The 15,628-nt window shown below is 40.9% G+C and overlaps 1 protein-coding gene across 2 annotated transcripts in view; it reads right to left on the bottom strand.

Moving 5' to 3' along the window:
- Nucleotides 1-5,479: 5,479 nt before the first annotated feature.
- LOC128778168 (probable cation-transporting ATPase 13A5) overlaps nt 5,480-15,628 on the bottom strand; it is a 53,210-nt gene continuing 43,061 nt past the window's right edge. Inside the window, exons 16-19 of one of the 2 annotated variants that reach the window (XM_053906505.1) lie at nt 13,945-13,987; nt 12,136-12,245; nt 8,691-8,787; nt 5,480-6,699 (exon numbers count right to left, since the gene is read on the bottom strand). In XM_053906505.1, the coding sequence (XP_053762480.1) occupies nt 6,568-6,699; nt 8,691-8,787; nt 12,136-12,245; nt 13,945-13,987 (382 nt within the window). In that variant the 3' untranslated portion in view covers nt 5,480-6,567. Of the gene's footprint in view, nt 6,700-8,690; nt 8,788-8,970; nt 9,346-12,135; nt 12,246-13,944; nt 13,988-15,628 lie in introns of those variants that run through there. The other variant, XM_053906506.1, reaches the window with a different exon arrangement.

Below are 15,628 nucleotides of genomic sequence, written 5' to 3'. Positions count from 1 at the left end.
CCTTTACCAATTTAATCAATAGTTGCCTGGGACAGTGCTAGGCTGCAAGCTGTGAAGTATGCACAGATGAGGAGGTCATCTCATCTGCCCCAAAGAACTTGAAGTCTAATGGAAGACAAAGACGGGTTGTAATAAAGAATTTGGTTGGCTTTTATTCCCAGTTCCTGGGATGTATCCTCTAAGTTGTTGGGATTTCCTAAGTTGATAGGAGTGTCTTTATTCATGATAGCAATGATGGTTTATGCAAATAAGATGACAGATGGCAGGCATAAAGAGAGTTGGTGATAAAATGATAATCCAGCATATAGATGCCATGACACCAAAGGTTGAGATCAACTTGGGGCATCTGGATGGCTCAGCTGGTTTAAGCATCCAACTCCTGACTTTAGCTCGGGTCATGACCTCGTGGTTCATGAGTTCAAGCCCCACATCAGGCTCTGTGCTGGCAGTGCAGAGCCTGCTTGGGATTCTCTCTCCCTCTCTCTCTGTCCTTCCCCTGCTTGCCCTCTCTCTCTCTCTCAAAAATAAATCTCAAAAAAGAGAAATTTGAAAAATAAAAAGATTGAGATCAACTTCATGGCAAATGATTCCACCAATCATGTCTAAATAATGAAACCCCAATAAAAACTCTAGACACCAAAGTTCAGGTGGATTTCCTTGTATGGCAATCCTCTGCATATTGTCACACATTGATATGCCAGGAAGATAAGGCAAACTGACACCCCACGAAGAGGACAATGGATGTGTGGGGATCCTCCCACCAGACCTCACTCTCCCTTTGGCTGGTTCTGATTTGTATCCCTTTGCTATTATAAAACTGGAATCATATGTATAGCACTTCCCTCAATGAGTTGTTGATATGAATCACTGAACCTATGGGGAGAAGAAGAACCCCCCAATTTTGCAGCCAGCTAATCAGACTTGTGGGTGTCATGGGGACCCCCAAACTTATGGCTGAGGTCTAAAGTAAGGGCAGTCTTGTGGAGGCTGTGCCCTTAAGTTGTAAAGTCTGGCCTCACTCTGGATGGTTGGTGTGAGAAGTCATTGCATGGCACGCAAGGAAGGGGCACCATGTGGACTGTGGTCAATGCAAGGAGACTGTGCCCTGGGGCCACAGAAGGCAGAGAGGCTACAGTGTTTCTAGTTCTTCCCATGTTCCTGCACTCAAGGAAGAAGACGGCCACCAAATGACTAAGTAGGCTGTGGATAATGGAGAGAAGTCTAATTGCATCTCTGTGTATTCTGCTCTCCGGTACTCTTTCTCAGATGCTCGCTGAGCTTCTGACTTTTCTTTTACACAGAGACTGTGCTAGATTGAATTATTGGCCTCATTGTGGTAGAGTGCACTTTACCACCCTTTAATTTTGGTTTTGCTTTGTGATTTTCTCTGGCCGAAGAGATGTTAGAGGTTTGAGGCCTGCTTGCATGGCAATGCTCACTCTCCGTGATCATGCTCAGGTCTGTTAGGCCAGCCTGGCTCCAGAATTAAAAATGTGGAGCTGACTTGAATGAAACCCCTAACCTGGGGCAAGACCAACTGATCTACCTCCTAAAACAGATCAGATTCAGCTGACCTAGACCAGCTGACTATCTACAGAGCAATGGTATTGTAAGCCACCGGGTTTTGGGGAGAAGTTTGTTATACAGTAGTAATGTGGTAATAGCTGATTGATAGAGTCCTAACATAAAGAATATTTTAACTTTTCCCATATTAGAAATCCTAATACTTTCTGATAGAGAATGTGTATATCTGACTATAAAATTAACGGCTAGCGTTTAAGGGCCCCTACTATGTTCCAGAGGCTATGCTAAGTGTCTTATACACATCATTTCTTTTTTTTTTTCTTAATGTTTATTTATTTTGAGAGAGGGGGACAGAGGGCCAATGGGGGGGGGGGCAGGCAGAGAGAGAGGGAGACTGAGAATCCCAAGCAGGCTCTGCACTGTCAGCGAGGAGCCCGCTGCTAGGCTCGAACCCACAAACTGTGACATCATGACCTGAACTGAAATTGAGAGTCAGATGCTCAACTGACTGAGCCACCCAGGGGCCTCTAAACGTTATTTCTTTAAAAATCAATGCAAAATAGTTATCTCTATTTTACAGGTGAAGAAACTGAGCTTCAGAGAAGTAGGGCCCCTTATGTAAAGACCCATAGTTTGTGAGCAACAGCGTGGTAAAATAAACTTAAGTCTGTAAAGCCCCCCATTCTCTGCTCTATAGCATATCACAGTAGTGTGGATTTCATGAATCAAAAAGGATAAAAAACTTTTCTGAATTGCCCAGGTTTCTTCAAAATGATGATGATATATGCAATCATGTTGCATGGAGAGAAATGTAAGCTTGTGAAGTGTTATATTTTATTCAGAATTAATCACTCTCTCCTCTGAGAGTCCACAGCACATTACTCATTTTGCTGCCCTGTAGTGAGGATGTCTCACATTAAATCTAGTCGTTGACACATGCACTCAGCAGACTGTGAGCTCGTTGAGGGAGGAAATCTAGGCTCATACCATTTCCTGTCCCTTACTGAAATTAGTACAGGGCCTGCTATGTGGGAGGACCTAGCAGTTTCAAATTTTTATTTTCAAAGGATACTCATAATTTTTCAGCATTATTTGAATATAATGTGGGTGTGATTCTCCTAAATAGTTGGCTTGCTTTATATTATGGACATTTCAAGTCATGTAACTCAAATTTCCAGAGCCTCCTGAACCCACCTGAACCACATGCAAGATTTTGAATGTGCCTCACGAGGCTTTTAAGGTGAAAAGATCTCTGTCCTCCATGATACTCTCCAAAGGGACCAAGAACCAAAAAAAAAAAAAAAAAAAAAAAAAATTTACGATTCTTTGAAGCAATGTTGGAATTTATGTAAGAGATGCATTTACATAATGGATGGAGTCCCTCCTACAGCCTTTTTCTCTGGACAGTACCTCCTTCCACACACTGAAATGGTTGGCCTGAATGGAGCCAAATTACATGACCTCATTTTCATTCACAGAAATGACTGGCTTAAGGTAGACATCTTACTCAAGTTAGGTCAATGAATTTTCTCTCCAAAATATTTGCAAATGAGACACCGAGAGGCTGAGCTAATTAGCTGTGCAAAGACAAACAGAAAGGTTATGGAGATTCAATAATAGAGACACCATTTAGGGTCATTTGCAAGGCGAATGAGTTTAAGTCAGATGAAAACAGAGTGGAAAGGAGAAGAAAGAGACAAGATGGTTTCTTGGAAATAAAAAAAGTGGCCTCTGTTTTTCACTCTTTGGTGTTCTAGCCCTTCTTTGGACTGGGTGCTTCTGAGTTTCTAGTCTCAGATTTTTTCTGAGAATTATATTCATAAACATCCCCCTATCTCTATTTTCTTGATCTAATTTGAGTGGGTTTTGTTGAAGAGGATAGAGATGCAGCTAGAACAAATTCCTTTCAAAATGGCTCCTATACCTACTAGGGTCAAATTGAGCTTTAAGGCATATATTTTCTTAATTGACTTCTCTGACTTCATTTTACTATTCTGCTTGATTTCCCCTTTAATATAGCTTGTCTTATTAGTTACCTTTGTGTTACCTTAAAATCTTGTAAGAACAAGACAGGGTATATATAGATATGCAGGTGCATAAAAAATTAAATATGCAATGGTATTGTCTTTGTGCCATACTAATTCAGGCTTGAGGTTAAACACCCTAACCTGGGAACCTGGAAAGAAAAGAGCCTTGGTGAGAGTGATTTTATATTAATCATCCAATTGTCAATGACTACTAACATCTGCAGATGAATGTCCACGGTTCTCAACCCGGTAGTCAAGTTCTATGATCTGACCCAACTCATCTTTTCAAATTGCATCTCCTGCTGTTCCTTTTCACATACGCTACAGTGTGGTCAAATTGAAAAACTCATGCCCCAGCTCTCTCTTGCTCATGCTGCCTCATTCTACTTGAAAAGCTCTTCTTTTGGGAAAAAGATTTTTGAAATCTGTCCATCCTTTCTATTTTGGTGCAAATGTTACTTCTTCCATGAAGCCATCCTTAGTATTTCTCTCTTTTCTCCATTGCCATCTCTGCCTATTATCAGAAATAACCTCTTGTTTCTCTGAACTCCCAAAGCACTTGCTGTGTTCTGGCACTCACTACTTTTGACTTTCATTTCCTTCATACATTTGTGTGAAGCCCCCTCCCCAACTAACTCTATACTTCAGTGATCAGTCTTTTCATGCCTCAGACACCTATGTGCCTAACATATAGTAAGAGGTGAACACATCTAAGAGGATGTTGAATGGGGCTTTTCCTCTGTCTGGGGAATTTTACTGAATCTCATATTTGATAATGATAAATCCCAACTGAATGTAAAGAGAGATCATGCCATATCTCTGTTGTACTCACTCAGAGGTATCCATACTGGTCCTTCAAGTGTAGCCATGCCCCTACCCCCAAGCAATTACCTATGTGCCAAATACATAAGAGAAAACCATGCTTTAAAGGAAATTGTTAAGAGCTGCAAGAATTATGGTTATCTTCCTAGCATCACTCCAATCCAAAATTAGGGGAGGTCATAAGAACTACTCTAGGAGAGACCTGAAGTGTCTTGAGGGGGAAGATTGCCTTGCCACCTTCGGTTGCAATATCAGAGGAGAAGGACGGGGGGCAGCAGCGAGAGAAAGCTATATATCTATCCATTAGGTGAAGTGGATGCTATGGAAATTAGCCAGGCTGGGGCTGTGTTGGAAGGAATCTGCCCAGTGGGGGCAGTCTGCGGGGGCTAGGGAGCCAAGCAGTAGAAAAAGTCTTCGTGGTGTTTACCACCAGCAGGCAATTGTTGAAAGGAATCCTGGGGAGTCAGAGGGAAAGAGTACCACCCATGTCAGGAAGGAGTCTAGTCCAGAGCAATTCAAAGGAATCTGAAAAACCCCCAAACTCACCAGTGATCCCATACCAATTGCCTGAAGTTTAGATGCCTGCCACATTAGAGGGTACTCGACAGGACAAAACTACAATACCCCCACGTGTATAAAGGGCCATTTGCTTTTGTTGTTCCAAGGCTCCCTGAGCAAGGGGCCCAAGGAAAGTAGAGAGTATGGCCTTCTCTCCCACTGCTTGCTTCAAGGTCAGGTTTGATCTAGAGGAAGAAAAAGTTTGAACTGGATGCAAACACAAAATGTGAATTTACGATACATAGACTTTTGATGTCTGAAGATGAAATCATTTTAATACCTGATATTGACCAGGAAGTGATGTGCCCGTGGGATGATTGGGCTTGCAGTGATGGAAAAACAATAGCGTTTGAAGGCAGAGGAGTAAAACACAAACACTACTACCCACGTTTTTGGATTTTGAACCAATCAGCCTAGCTGTACGCATTCTAACTCTGTTCAAGGGCTCACTGAGTTAGCCAGTTATTTCAAAAGAAGAAAAAGAGATTAGGTGCAGGGTGGTATAATTCATCTTGCTGTGAGTGCTTACAAGTGTGTGACACACTGTGTTGTACCCTTCACATGCATTGTTTTGTCTGATCCTCACAACCATATGAGAACATTTCATGTCAGAAAATTATTTCATAAATAATTTGCCAAAGTTCTCAGAGATAGGGAGTGGTGGAGAATAGCCATAGCCTTCACCTTTATGCTACTACTGCTAGCTTAGCTCCTGGAAGTTCCTGGTGGGTTTTTTTCTTCTTCTTCTTCTTTTCTTCTTCTTTTATTTAGCATCATCAACCATGTTCACAAGTAAATCATACAAAATGCTTAAAAATAGCCAACACTGCAAAGGCAATATCATTGACTCAAAATGTTCCAGTCATGTGACCATTAATAATGCACAGAAAAATAGGCTAATGGACTACAAATACACACTTTCACCTTAAGAATCGAAATTGATGTCACTTATGTTTCTGACACTGGTAAATTTTGCCACAGGGTTGATGTATCCGTTTCATGTTTTAAGATGCTACATGAAATTCTCAAGGTTATTAATATTCTGCATTGTCTGATTTTTTTAATCTGTTTTCATAACAGTCTCATTGTTGAACAAGGAAAAAGAGATGACTATGTCATTCTTTTTCTTTGCTCTCTGTTGAGGCAGTCTCCTTTCTCCCTTAAGAGTTAGTATGAAGCCCTGAGTCCTTGGATAAGAAATACTTTATCGCAGTGTCCTCGCAAAGGAAGGAAATGAGCAGTAGCTGCTGTGAGTCACACCTTGCTTTTGAGAGAATTTCTAGAGTTAAATGCTCGCATTTGTTCTCAACATGTCAAAGACCTGGCAAAAATCTGGTTTCATATCAGTGTGAAACATAGCTGAATAATGGAAAGTCACCTTTGGGTTTTAAACATTTCCCTTTCTAGGTTTCTTGTACAATTTTCTATGTACAAGACACAAACCCACAAGGAACTCAGAATACATTGACCATTTTATGAAGCTAAGATTTATTTGCTATCAGGATGTTTTAGTGCCAAATCTCAGGACTTCAAGCCTCCACTTACTGCCAACACCTCTTTCAAAAAATTCACAAGTACAGTGGTTTCAGTAGTAAAGGTGTATCTTTCTCAAAAGCTTTTATTTGTATGAGCATTTCTAGAATGTCATGGGTAAATAAATACAAATAATGCTGTTTACTTTGCTGAAGTACTTACTTGTTAAACAGACCATCAAGGTAATGGCTACGTCTTGCATGAGATACTGGTAATTCCCAAAGAGCTGTAGCTGCTGGAAAGGAAATAAAAGTAAATATAAATGTTGCTTCTGCCATTGTAGCATTTTTATTATTGCCAACTCTCTTTCTGAATGTAATCAGGAAGCAACTGTTATTTTTCTCTCCTCTTTAAAAAGAAAGTAACTTACCTATGATCTTTAGCATCTCATTGTAGATAATGAAGCCAGATCACTATTTTCCCAGTGTTTAACTTAATTCCATGTTAGCAACAAGAGTCAGTCCGTTGGGAAACACCCGGGCTTGGGCCACAGTAATCTGACAGCTGTAGTCTCAGCCTGGACATTTGAATTCTCGACATAAGATACCCGCTGGGAACTTCAAGCTTAAACATTTGAAATCCAAGCCTCAAATCATTCAACAGGTGTTCCTCTCCATCCTATCCATGGATTGAGTTCACAAATAGTTCTCTTGGGGTCCATTCATTTTTACAAACTGAACAACTGCCACTATTCCCAAGAAAGCCCATTACAGACTTCAGTCTGGTGTGCTTGACTTTCTAAGGTCTGTGTAGACATAGAAGTTGTTTGAAGTTTACATTTATGGAGTCATATATAAAAGTCAGCATATAACCTCCAGAAATTTGCCTTGCAATACCTTTTGCAGCCAGGTCTGTTTATGTGCTTCATAGCTGCTGACTGAGCACTAACTTATAACCTGGTCTGAGCCATTATAGACCAGATTTATGCAAATGAGAAATATTTCTGGATTTTTAGAGTGTGAACCCAAGGCCCTGAAGTTTCTAATTTAAGGTCTCTGGGGGACACTCTTTTCTGGGTCTAAACCATCAGAATGAATGGCTTCAGGCTAGACTATCATTCCAATTCTATGTGTGAAGACTTTGAACTGAGAAATATTTCAGATTTTTAAGAAGATACAAATGATTCCTCATCCTCCATAAAGGGTTCCCAATGGTTCTCATCCTCTAAGTCTCTGTCCTCTTTACATTTCTTTCTCACATCCTTCCTCTTCTTTCCCCCTCAGAATGGTGCAGTTATATATAGGCAGGGTGACACGAAACAGGGAGGAATTTTCACAGGCAGCTTCAGTATTTGTTCCGGAAGCAGTTTTCATAGAACTATGGGGATCTGCCAGCCTGACCTCCCAGAGGCATATAAAGGCTTGGTCAAGGGCAAGATCTAGTATGTTCTTAGTGATAAAGGCAGAATTTGAATCTAGGTTTTCTGACTCCCAGTCCAGTTTCTGTTTCTACCCACCTGGTTGCCCCTTAGCCCTCTGTGTGTGATTCTTGTGCTTAATAGCCCACCAGATGCTAGAGACCTGTGGTCCTCATTCATGTCTCAAATGTCCCAGGAAAGCAGTATAGTAATAAATGCTCTCTGAAGCACTCCCTGAGTCTGTTGGATCATTTTACTCTAGAGCAAGTTATGACTGAAATAATGAAGATTTTCAACTTATACATATCCCTTCCATATAGCTATTTAATTTGTAAGTAATTATTTTTATCATTTAATTGCAAAAGTCTTTTTTTTTTAAATTTTTAAATGCTAATCCTTTACTAATGACATGTCTATGTGTCTAACTTCTGGGCGAGTTCAGAAGTAAAGCTCCAGTATGTGAGTTTTCCTAGTTTTTGAGCCCTTCAAGGTCAAATTCCAGAACTTCTCTTTCTTTTTATCTCTTCTTAGTCTTTTGCCCATAGTTGGAGACCGACTTCTTGTTGAGTTGTATTTACGCTGTTCTGAAGTTCTCTTCATACTCCAAGTGGAGAACTAAATGCTTGAAGAGGTCAAGTATCTTAGGTTATCTAGAAGAAAACAGCACTGCTAGAAAACATCTCTAGCTACTTATTTCTAGCTCCATGCTGTATGTGCAGTTATGTCAAGTTCCAAAGTTTGCAGACATCTGTTTTGAGAAATGTCATTTATTTATAAAACATTAAATCCTGTGTAGGAGCCACACCCCCAAGAACAAACCAAGTATGTAAATGCAATTAAAACTGGGAAGAAATTATTTTGGTTCATACCCAATAGAGCAGTGATGTACCAATAAGTTGGATTATGCCGTACATGGTCAAGTATTTAAATACCCCAAAGGATGAAACCAGAGCAGCTCGGCCTTCTCTGTTTAAGAAAAGATAAAAATAACTGGTTATGCATAATATACATCTCCCAGTCTTTTATATTTCAAAGGGAGTTCAAATTTAATAGCTTGTTAATATACATTCACTTAATGATTCATCGTCTCAATTATTTGTTGAAACACTCATCTGTTCATTCATTTTCAGCTTCTATCATGACCTCACTCATTGACTCACTTTTATTTAGGGCTTATAAGGTACCAGCATTGTGCTAAGAGTCATGGAGGATATAAATGAATCAGGCACAGTCTTTATTTTCAGTGAATTAAAAAGATTAACACATATAGTAGAAACACATGACATTATGATGAGATACAAAATGTCAAGCATTGACTCAGCTGTGACTCTTTACATCCTAACAACAGGCTTCTGAGAACTGAAGTGTGTATGTTTTGGAGTCCTGTGGAGACATTAAGCTAAAGGACAGGTGCTTTTACATGTTAGGAAGTGTGGGTGTGCCTCCAATATGTGAGATGAATTGGGTTTTGTTGGTTTCCATACTCCAGGGAGAACCCATGGTAATAATCTGAGCTGGTGTGCCCTTCAAAAGACACAAAGACAACAGTAAAAACCGCAGGTTAAGAAGTAAATATCCACCCCGCCTTGAAAAATCCTGTTTGGCTGCTATTCCCTTAACTGAGGCTTGGTGTGGTGGTGGGTTATGACAGGCCAAAGAAGACAGCAACACGAGGCAGGAACATGTGATGGAGGGATGGTGAACTTGGCAAACAACCCCTCCTGCAGCCTGCTCTCATCAAAGCAGAAGCGAATTCACATGGGGGGCAGCCCATATCACCACCACCACCACCCCCCCCCCACATTGACATGGGCATTAGTGCTACTTGAAGACTTTGTCAATGAAATGGGGACTCAAGAAGGAAAACCTTAAAAGACAAATAACCACCTGGGCTCAGGCAGGATGAGAATGTTTGGGAGGGATGGGCCAGGATGCGTTGGGCAGATGTTCTCCACCAGGCTGTGAGGCACTAACATTTGTTTTCAGCACAGAGGGTGCAGCAGCAGACAAGCTGAGAGTGGGGCAGGCATGTGAAGCCTAGACCGTTTTCTGACATAAACTTGGTGGTTTCATCCTTTTTCTCCTTTTGTGAAGGGCTCAAGAAGCCATTCTAAATAAACTATGGGTCTCCAAAATTACTCCTATAATTATGAATTTTAAGAAGCCAATTCATTTATTTATGCAGCCTACAAACATTCATCCAGTGCTCTGTTGTGTCCAGCTTAGTGCTGGGCACAATAATACAGAAATGAATAAGGTGCAGTCCTTATCCTAAAAGGCTTCCACTCTAGCAACAAGTCAGTCATGTTTCAAAAGATACAAATGAAAACCTGTGGACCTATGCATTTAAAACAGTACCTCGCTGCCCCTCTGGAGGATGTTTTCTCAGAAATAAGCATACATCAAGGATAGCAAGGGTAAAATGAGCCTAACAGAGCTGAACCATATCTAATTTTTATGAATCTAGGAAATAAAAAAGCAAAGAGCTTCCACCTTGAGTCTTACTAAACCATCTGCCACTAGAGAAATTTTACACCATGACGTGTATCTTAAAACACTGCATTCCATTCACAAATGAATTGGGCCATGTGTGTGAGGCAGCATCTGAAATTCAAATTGCACTGCTTCTCAGATGGATCAAATAGGCACTTGTGCAACCATCCAAGAGTTTAAACTCCCTCCACACCTGTTGCTCCAGCTTACCCTCCATAACTCCCACCTGAGAAGCCTCCCAACAGGAGGCTTAAGGAGGCTTGAGAAGCCTGGGCTATTGGGCTCTACACTCTCCAGTTAAAATCCCATTTCTAAATGTGGCTCTCCACTTCTCCCACTTGGAATGTTCTCCCACCTCCTTCCTGTTTACGTACTTCCTATCCATCCTTCAAGTCCCAATTCCCCTCCTGAAACCTTCCCTCCTGGCTTGAGTTACCAATTGGAACTACTGGAACAATTACCATATTGTTTGAGCATTAATTTTTTTAAAACTAATTTGTTGAGCACTTCTCACTGATCAGGCAGATGATTCTCTGTTTTGTGATTATATTTCTATCTCTCTGTACCTTTACTGGAACATGAGTCTTCCAGGACAAAATCTGTCTCATCCTTTATCCGCCATATTTCCAAGCACAATATTTTAAAAAGCTCCATGAGTTGTATTGACATAGGGACAGGGTCCTGGGCACTCTCATTTCGTAGTCACTGGCTAGGAACCAAATTTAAGGCAGTAGAGAGTAAGGAGAGGACTTGGAGACAGTCTCCCAAAGACAATCCAGTAAAACATAATGCCTGCTTGGCTATGGATGAAGAAAGGAGAGAGTTCAGATTTCTCTGAAGTTCTGAGGGCTCTAAGGACCAGATAGTTCTCAGAAGCAGAGAACATGGGAGTTAGGAAGAGGAGTCTCCTGCTCTGGAGGCAGAAGAGCTGCTGATGTTTGAGGGTGTGGAAGGACACAGGGACAGGCACCCCGAGATCAGAGAGATGTGTCAAGCTATTTGCTATGCAACCAGACACGGGCATAGAATTTCAAGCCTAGCACCTTTAGGTGAGTAACTCCTGCTAGTAGGTGCCCATTCAGATGCACAGATGCACCAGGGGACATGCTGGAGAACTTCATGTTCATCCCTTTGGAATAAACTTCAAGTTTCAGGGATGTCTTTCAAACCACTGGCTGTGAAGATGGCCTAAAGTTACCCCACAGTGTTATAGGGAGCAACAGAAGAGTACGATTTGTGAACAAAATATAAAACCTAACATTTTATTCTTAACTACGTTTAAACTATGAGTAGAGACGAAAATCAGTAATGAGAGCAGAATGGAGGTGAGGGAGCTATCTTGACAAAATAAATGGTCTTTAATTCCTTCCCCTTCCCTCGATTATAAAAGTCTTGCGATCATTTTGGATATTTGCTGATTGGTATCTTGGAGAGATAACATTATCTGGGGAGGCTATGTGATGGAGTGTTTTCTTTGTGCTGCCTCACCCTTCCCAATCCCCAGGAGGAAGGTTCCAGTAAGCACCCAACATACAAGATAAGGGAGAGAAGTAAGAAATGCAATCAGTTTTTAAATATCAACTCTACCTTTCAACTGTCCATACAATATAGCCTTTCATCCTTTCAGCCTCGGCAAAGGTCACTTTTTGTGGTTTTTACCAGCATTCCCAAGCAGCACAAATGGCCCCTTAACTGGTGCTCGGATAGCACTGTACCCATACCTCTGTGTGACATTTATCACTTTAAATTGTGGTTGAATTCTGTACAGAGCCAGACAATGAGCCCGTCGGTCATGAGGGTGGAAGGGAACTAGTGGCTTACCTGATGAGATGAGGCACACACGCGATGTTGGCTATTTTCGAGGTGAAAGGGGAGGCCACAGATGCCTCCTGCTCTGACAGCGAAATGCCCGCATGAGCCATTTTCAAAGCCTAGAAGGATAAATCCACGTTACACCCATGACTCCTCGGGCCATGTTCTATTTGAACACCATGAGCTATTCTTCACATTATTGAGTTTATAACCCTGTAACCTTCCAGCCCTGGGTGTCTGTTTACGCTGTCCCTCCACATGGAGTACTATCCCCCTCCAGATCCAGAAAGTCACCAACCAAAGAGGCGCCAGCTAAACGATGCTCCTGGGGCAAAAGAGTGGTGCGTGCGTTCATATGCATGTGTGTGCATTGCTTGTGCGGATGTAGATGTGATAAGCAAAAGGAAGGAATAATTCAAGAAGTCAACTGAAAAGGTGATAGCATTTGGATGGGTATGTGTGGGGGTCTTCCTCATCAACAGTTCTTACACTCAGCAGACCATCTTCACGAACGATAGGAAAAGAGATCAAATCCCCACCTTTCCCTGGGCTGCCTGATATAGCCAACCAGTTAACTGTTGGGACAAAGTACGGGGCTCACAGCATCTTCACTGGAGACAGGGACCGAATCGTACTTATCACACATCCTTCTAGGACCTGTGTTGCCTCACTAAAATAAAGGCTAAATCATTGTCACAAGACTCGAAATGGCCCAGAGAGAGCGTAGAGCAGACAGTGGCCAATAAGCAGGCCAGAGTCAATTTTTTAATCCCATAAGAATTGTATGAGCATAAAATGAGATTTCGTAGTTCTGTAGTTCTGTAGAACCGCAAAGCATCTGTTTACCGTGGCTGGCACATACTAAATTCATGTTCAATACACATTAGAATAGTTCCTTCTCCCTCTATTCTCTCTTAGTATTTTGTATCTCTATTACATATTTTAAGATCATCTGTTTTATGCTTGGGTTAATATATAATTTTTAATGTTTATTTATTTTTGAGGGAGACAGAGCATGAGCGGAAGAAAGGCAGAGAGAGAGGGAGACATAGAATCCAAAGCAGGCTCCAGGCTCTGAGCTGTTAGTACAGAGCCTGACACAGGGCTCGAACTCACGAGCTGCAAGAGCATGACCTGAGCCGAAGTCGGATGCTTAACCAACCGAGCCACCCAGGGGCCCCTGTTTGGGTTAATATTATGCATGATTCTTTCCACCACTAGATAATGAATTTTAGGGGGGCAGAGACTATGTCCTTTTTTAGCATGATTTGTTTTGTTCTAATTTCTACATAATTATGGGAATGGGTAACTCATTTTAGGTTTTGAAGCGTAGACTAACAACGAGCGTCTTCTCGTGAAGCATAAGGTAGAAAAATTCATAATAGATCTCTAAGCGTGAACACAATTTTTCACAGAACTTAGACGAAAATATTTAAAAAGAGAGGAGCACAACTACCCAGATCCTAAGGATCTAGTAGGCTTTGGAAATACAAAGCAATCCCGTTCAGTTTTGTGCTGAAGATTTTGTACTGAAAATATTTGCTTACGCACATAAATCTTCAAGGTGGGCTATTATTTCAACCATATCTTCAACACTCAGAGTCTAAAACACGTACTGCTTTCTCTTGTGTATGGGAAGGCATCTGCTGAGAATTATTTAATTTAGGCCTCTCTATAGTTTGTAATAGCCACATAGTTTGGTCTGCGATTTCACTGATATGTTATGCATACATGATTTTATACATAATTCAACACTTTAAACCATCAGTTTCAAACGTTTCCTTCACTCGGCCTTTACCACTCATGTGTTCTACTCACCCCACAGTCATTAGCTCCATCTCCGCACATGCCCACGTAGTAACTGCAGGGGACGGATAAAAAACATTAATGCCTTAACGCCTCTCTTGGGTAATTTTCATCACAACCAACTCACACGTGATGTATGTGTGTGTGTTGAACACACGTGGCATCAGGCTCATGGCAAACGACTTGGACAGCAATATCCCCAGAGGAATAAGGGTGTTGTATTTAAGTTGTTTCCACCATGTGGAAATGACAGTGATTTTGCCAAGGACGGCCACCAAGAAGATTACACATTTCTAAACAAGTCCTGGGTGATTGTATCCATCAGGGCTAAGCTTAAGCGTGTGCAGCCATAATCACAGCACTTCCCACACCTGATGCACCGAATAACCTGATCCATCTGTGTTTTTTGGTGGCTGATGCCACTGGAAGTTTAGACACTAGGATGAGAAACCTTTGGGAAATGGTTGAACAGAAAGAACCAAAAGCATATACACATAATCTTGAGGCATTCTGGAGTGATATGAGAGCATATGCTCCTAATCTCTACCAGTTTGGTGTGCAAACACCACAGCATGAATAGAAGAGTAATAACAAAACCAATACAGGCAAAAAATAAAGTTCTTGGACAGTTTCCTTATGATTAACTGACACATAAGAGATGGTCATTTTTATAAGTCAAAAATGGTCAAAAACAAACAAACTCATAAGATTCAACCCAATATTTGGCAGGTATATACGAAAATATTCTTATAAACATTTCATGGGCTCACACGCATGTCATGACTGTGTACATTTGCTGAAGTGGGTCCTTTTCTTCAGGCTCAAATCACATATTTAGTCTCTATATCACACAAAGAATCTTACATCTTCAAGTGCTCCCTGAATTCAGAAGACAACTCAGACAACCTTATGTGCATTGTCAGTGATAAAGTCAGGAGGAATAAGATGGGGAAATCGAGAAGACAGTTCATTCCGAGACAGCATATTTTCCTGAACTGATTTTTCTTTAAGGGAATATAGCTTTTCAAAAGTAAGCATATAAATTGGCAAAATTTCTTAGGCATTTGAGATGGGTAAAATTACTTTCTTCGCCCATTATCATATAATGACCATGTAAGTAAAATAGTCACTTAAACACTGGCTACTAACCCAGCCTCAAGGCATTATGGGAGTTGACAGGCATTCTCTTTAAAACTTCCCAAAGAATGTTTTGGCAACACAAAATAATAGTGAAAGGCAGTCTCCTGATTTTAGCTACTACTTGTCAGTAATTATATGAAGTTTCACTACTCTCTTTCCATTTCACTTTCTGGAAATATGTAGCTCAGAAATTATAACATTCCCAGAAAATTATAGGTAGGTCTGGTCTCAAGAAGAACCATTTCACTCTGATGTACATGGTTATCTATATTTTGAAGGAGATAAAAAAAAAAGGACTTTTTTTTTTTTTTTTTTTTTTTTTTTTTTTTACTTTGGCCTCCATACCCAAACCATGGCCAGGGCCAGATATAGTGAGACTATCATTCCACCTCTTTCCTACTGGTCCTGGAATCATTCACATATCTTCTAATGGACCAACCTCAAATAATTCCAAGGGATGACTCACACACTTCCTCATTTTTCTCATTCTGAGATATATAAGCCCCTATTTTTTCTATTCCCCACATCCAAGCAGAGGATCTTCCTTTAAGTTATG

This window comes from Panthera pardus, unplaced genomic scaffold, assembly GCF_024362965.1.
Source record: "Panthera pardus isolate Hobbes unplaced genomic scaffold, ASM2436296v1 HiC_scaffold_189, whole genome shotgun sequence".
Lineage (NCBI taxonomy): Eukaryota > Metazoa > Chordata > Mammalia > Carnivora > Felidae > Panthera > Panthera pardus.
The sequence above is the reverse complement of the archived record's forward strand: the minus strand, read 5'-3'. Positions and strand labels throughout refer to the sequence as shown.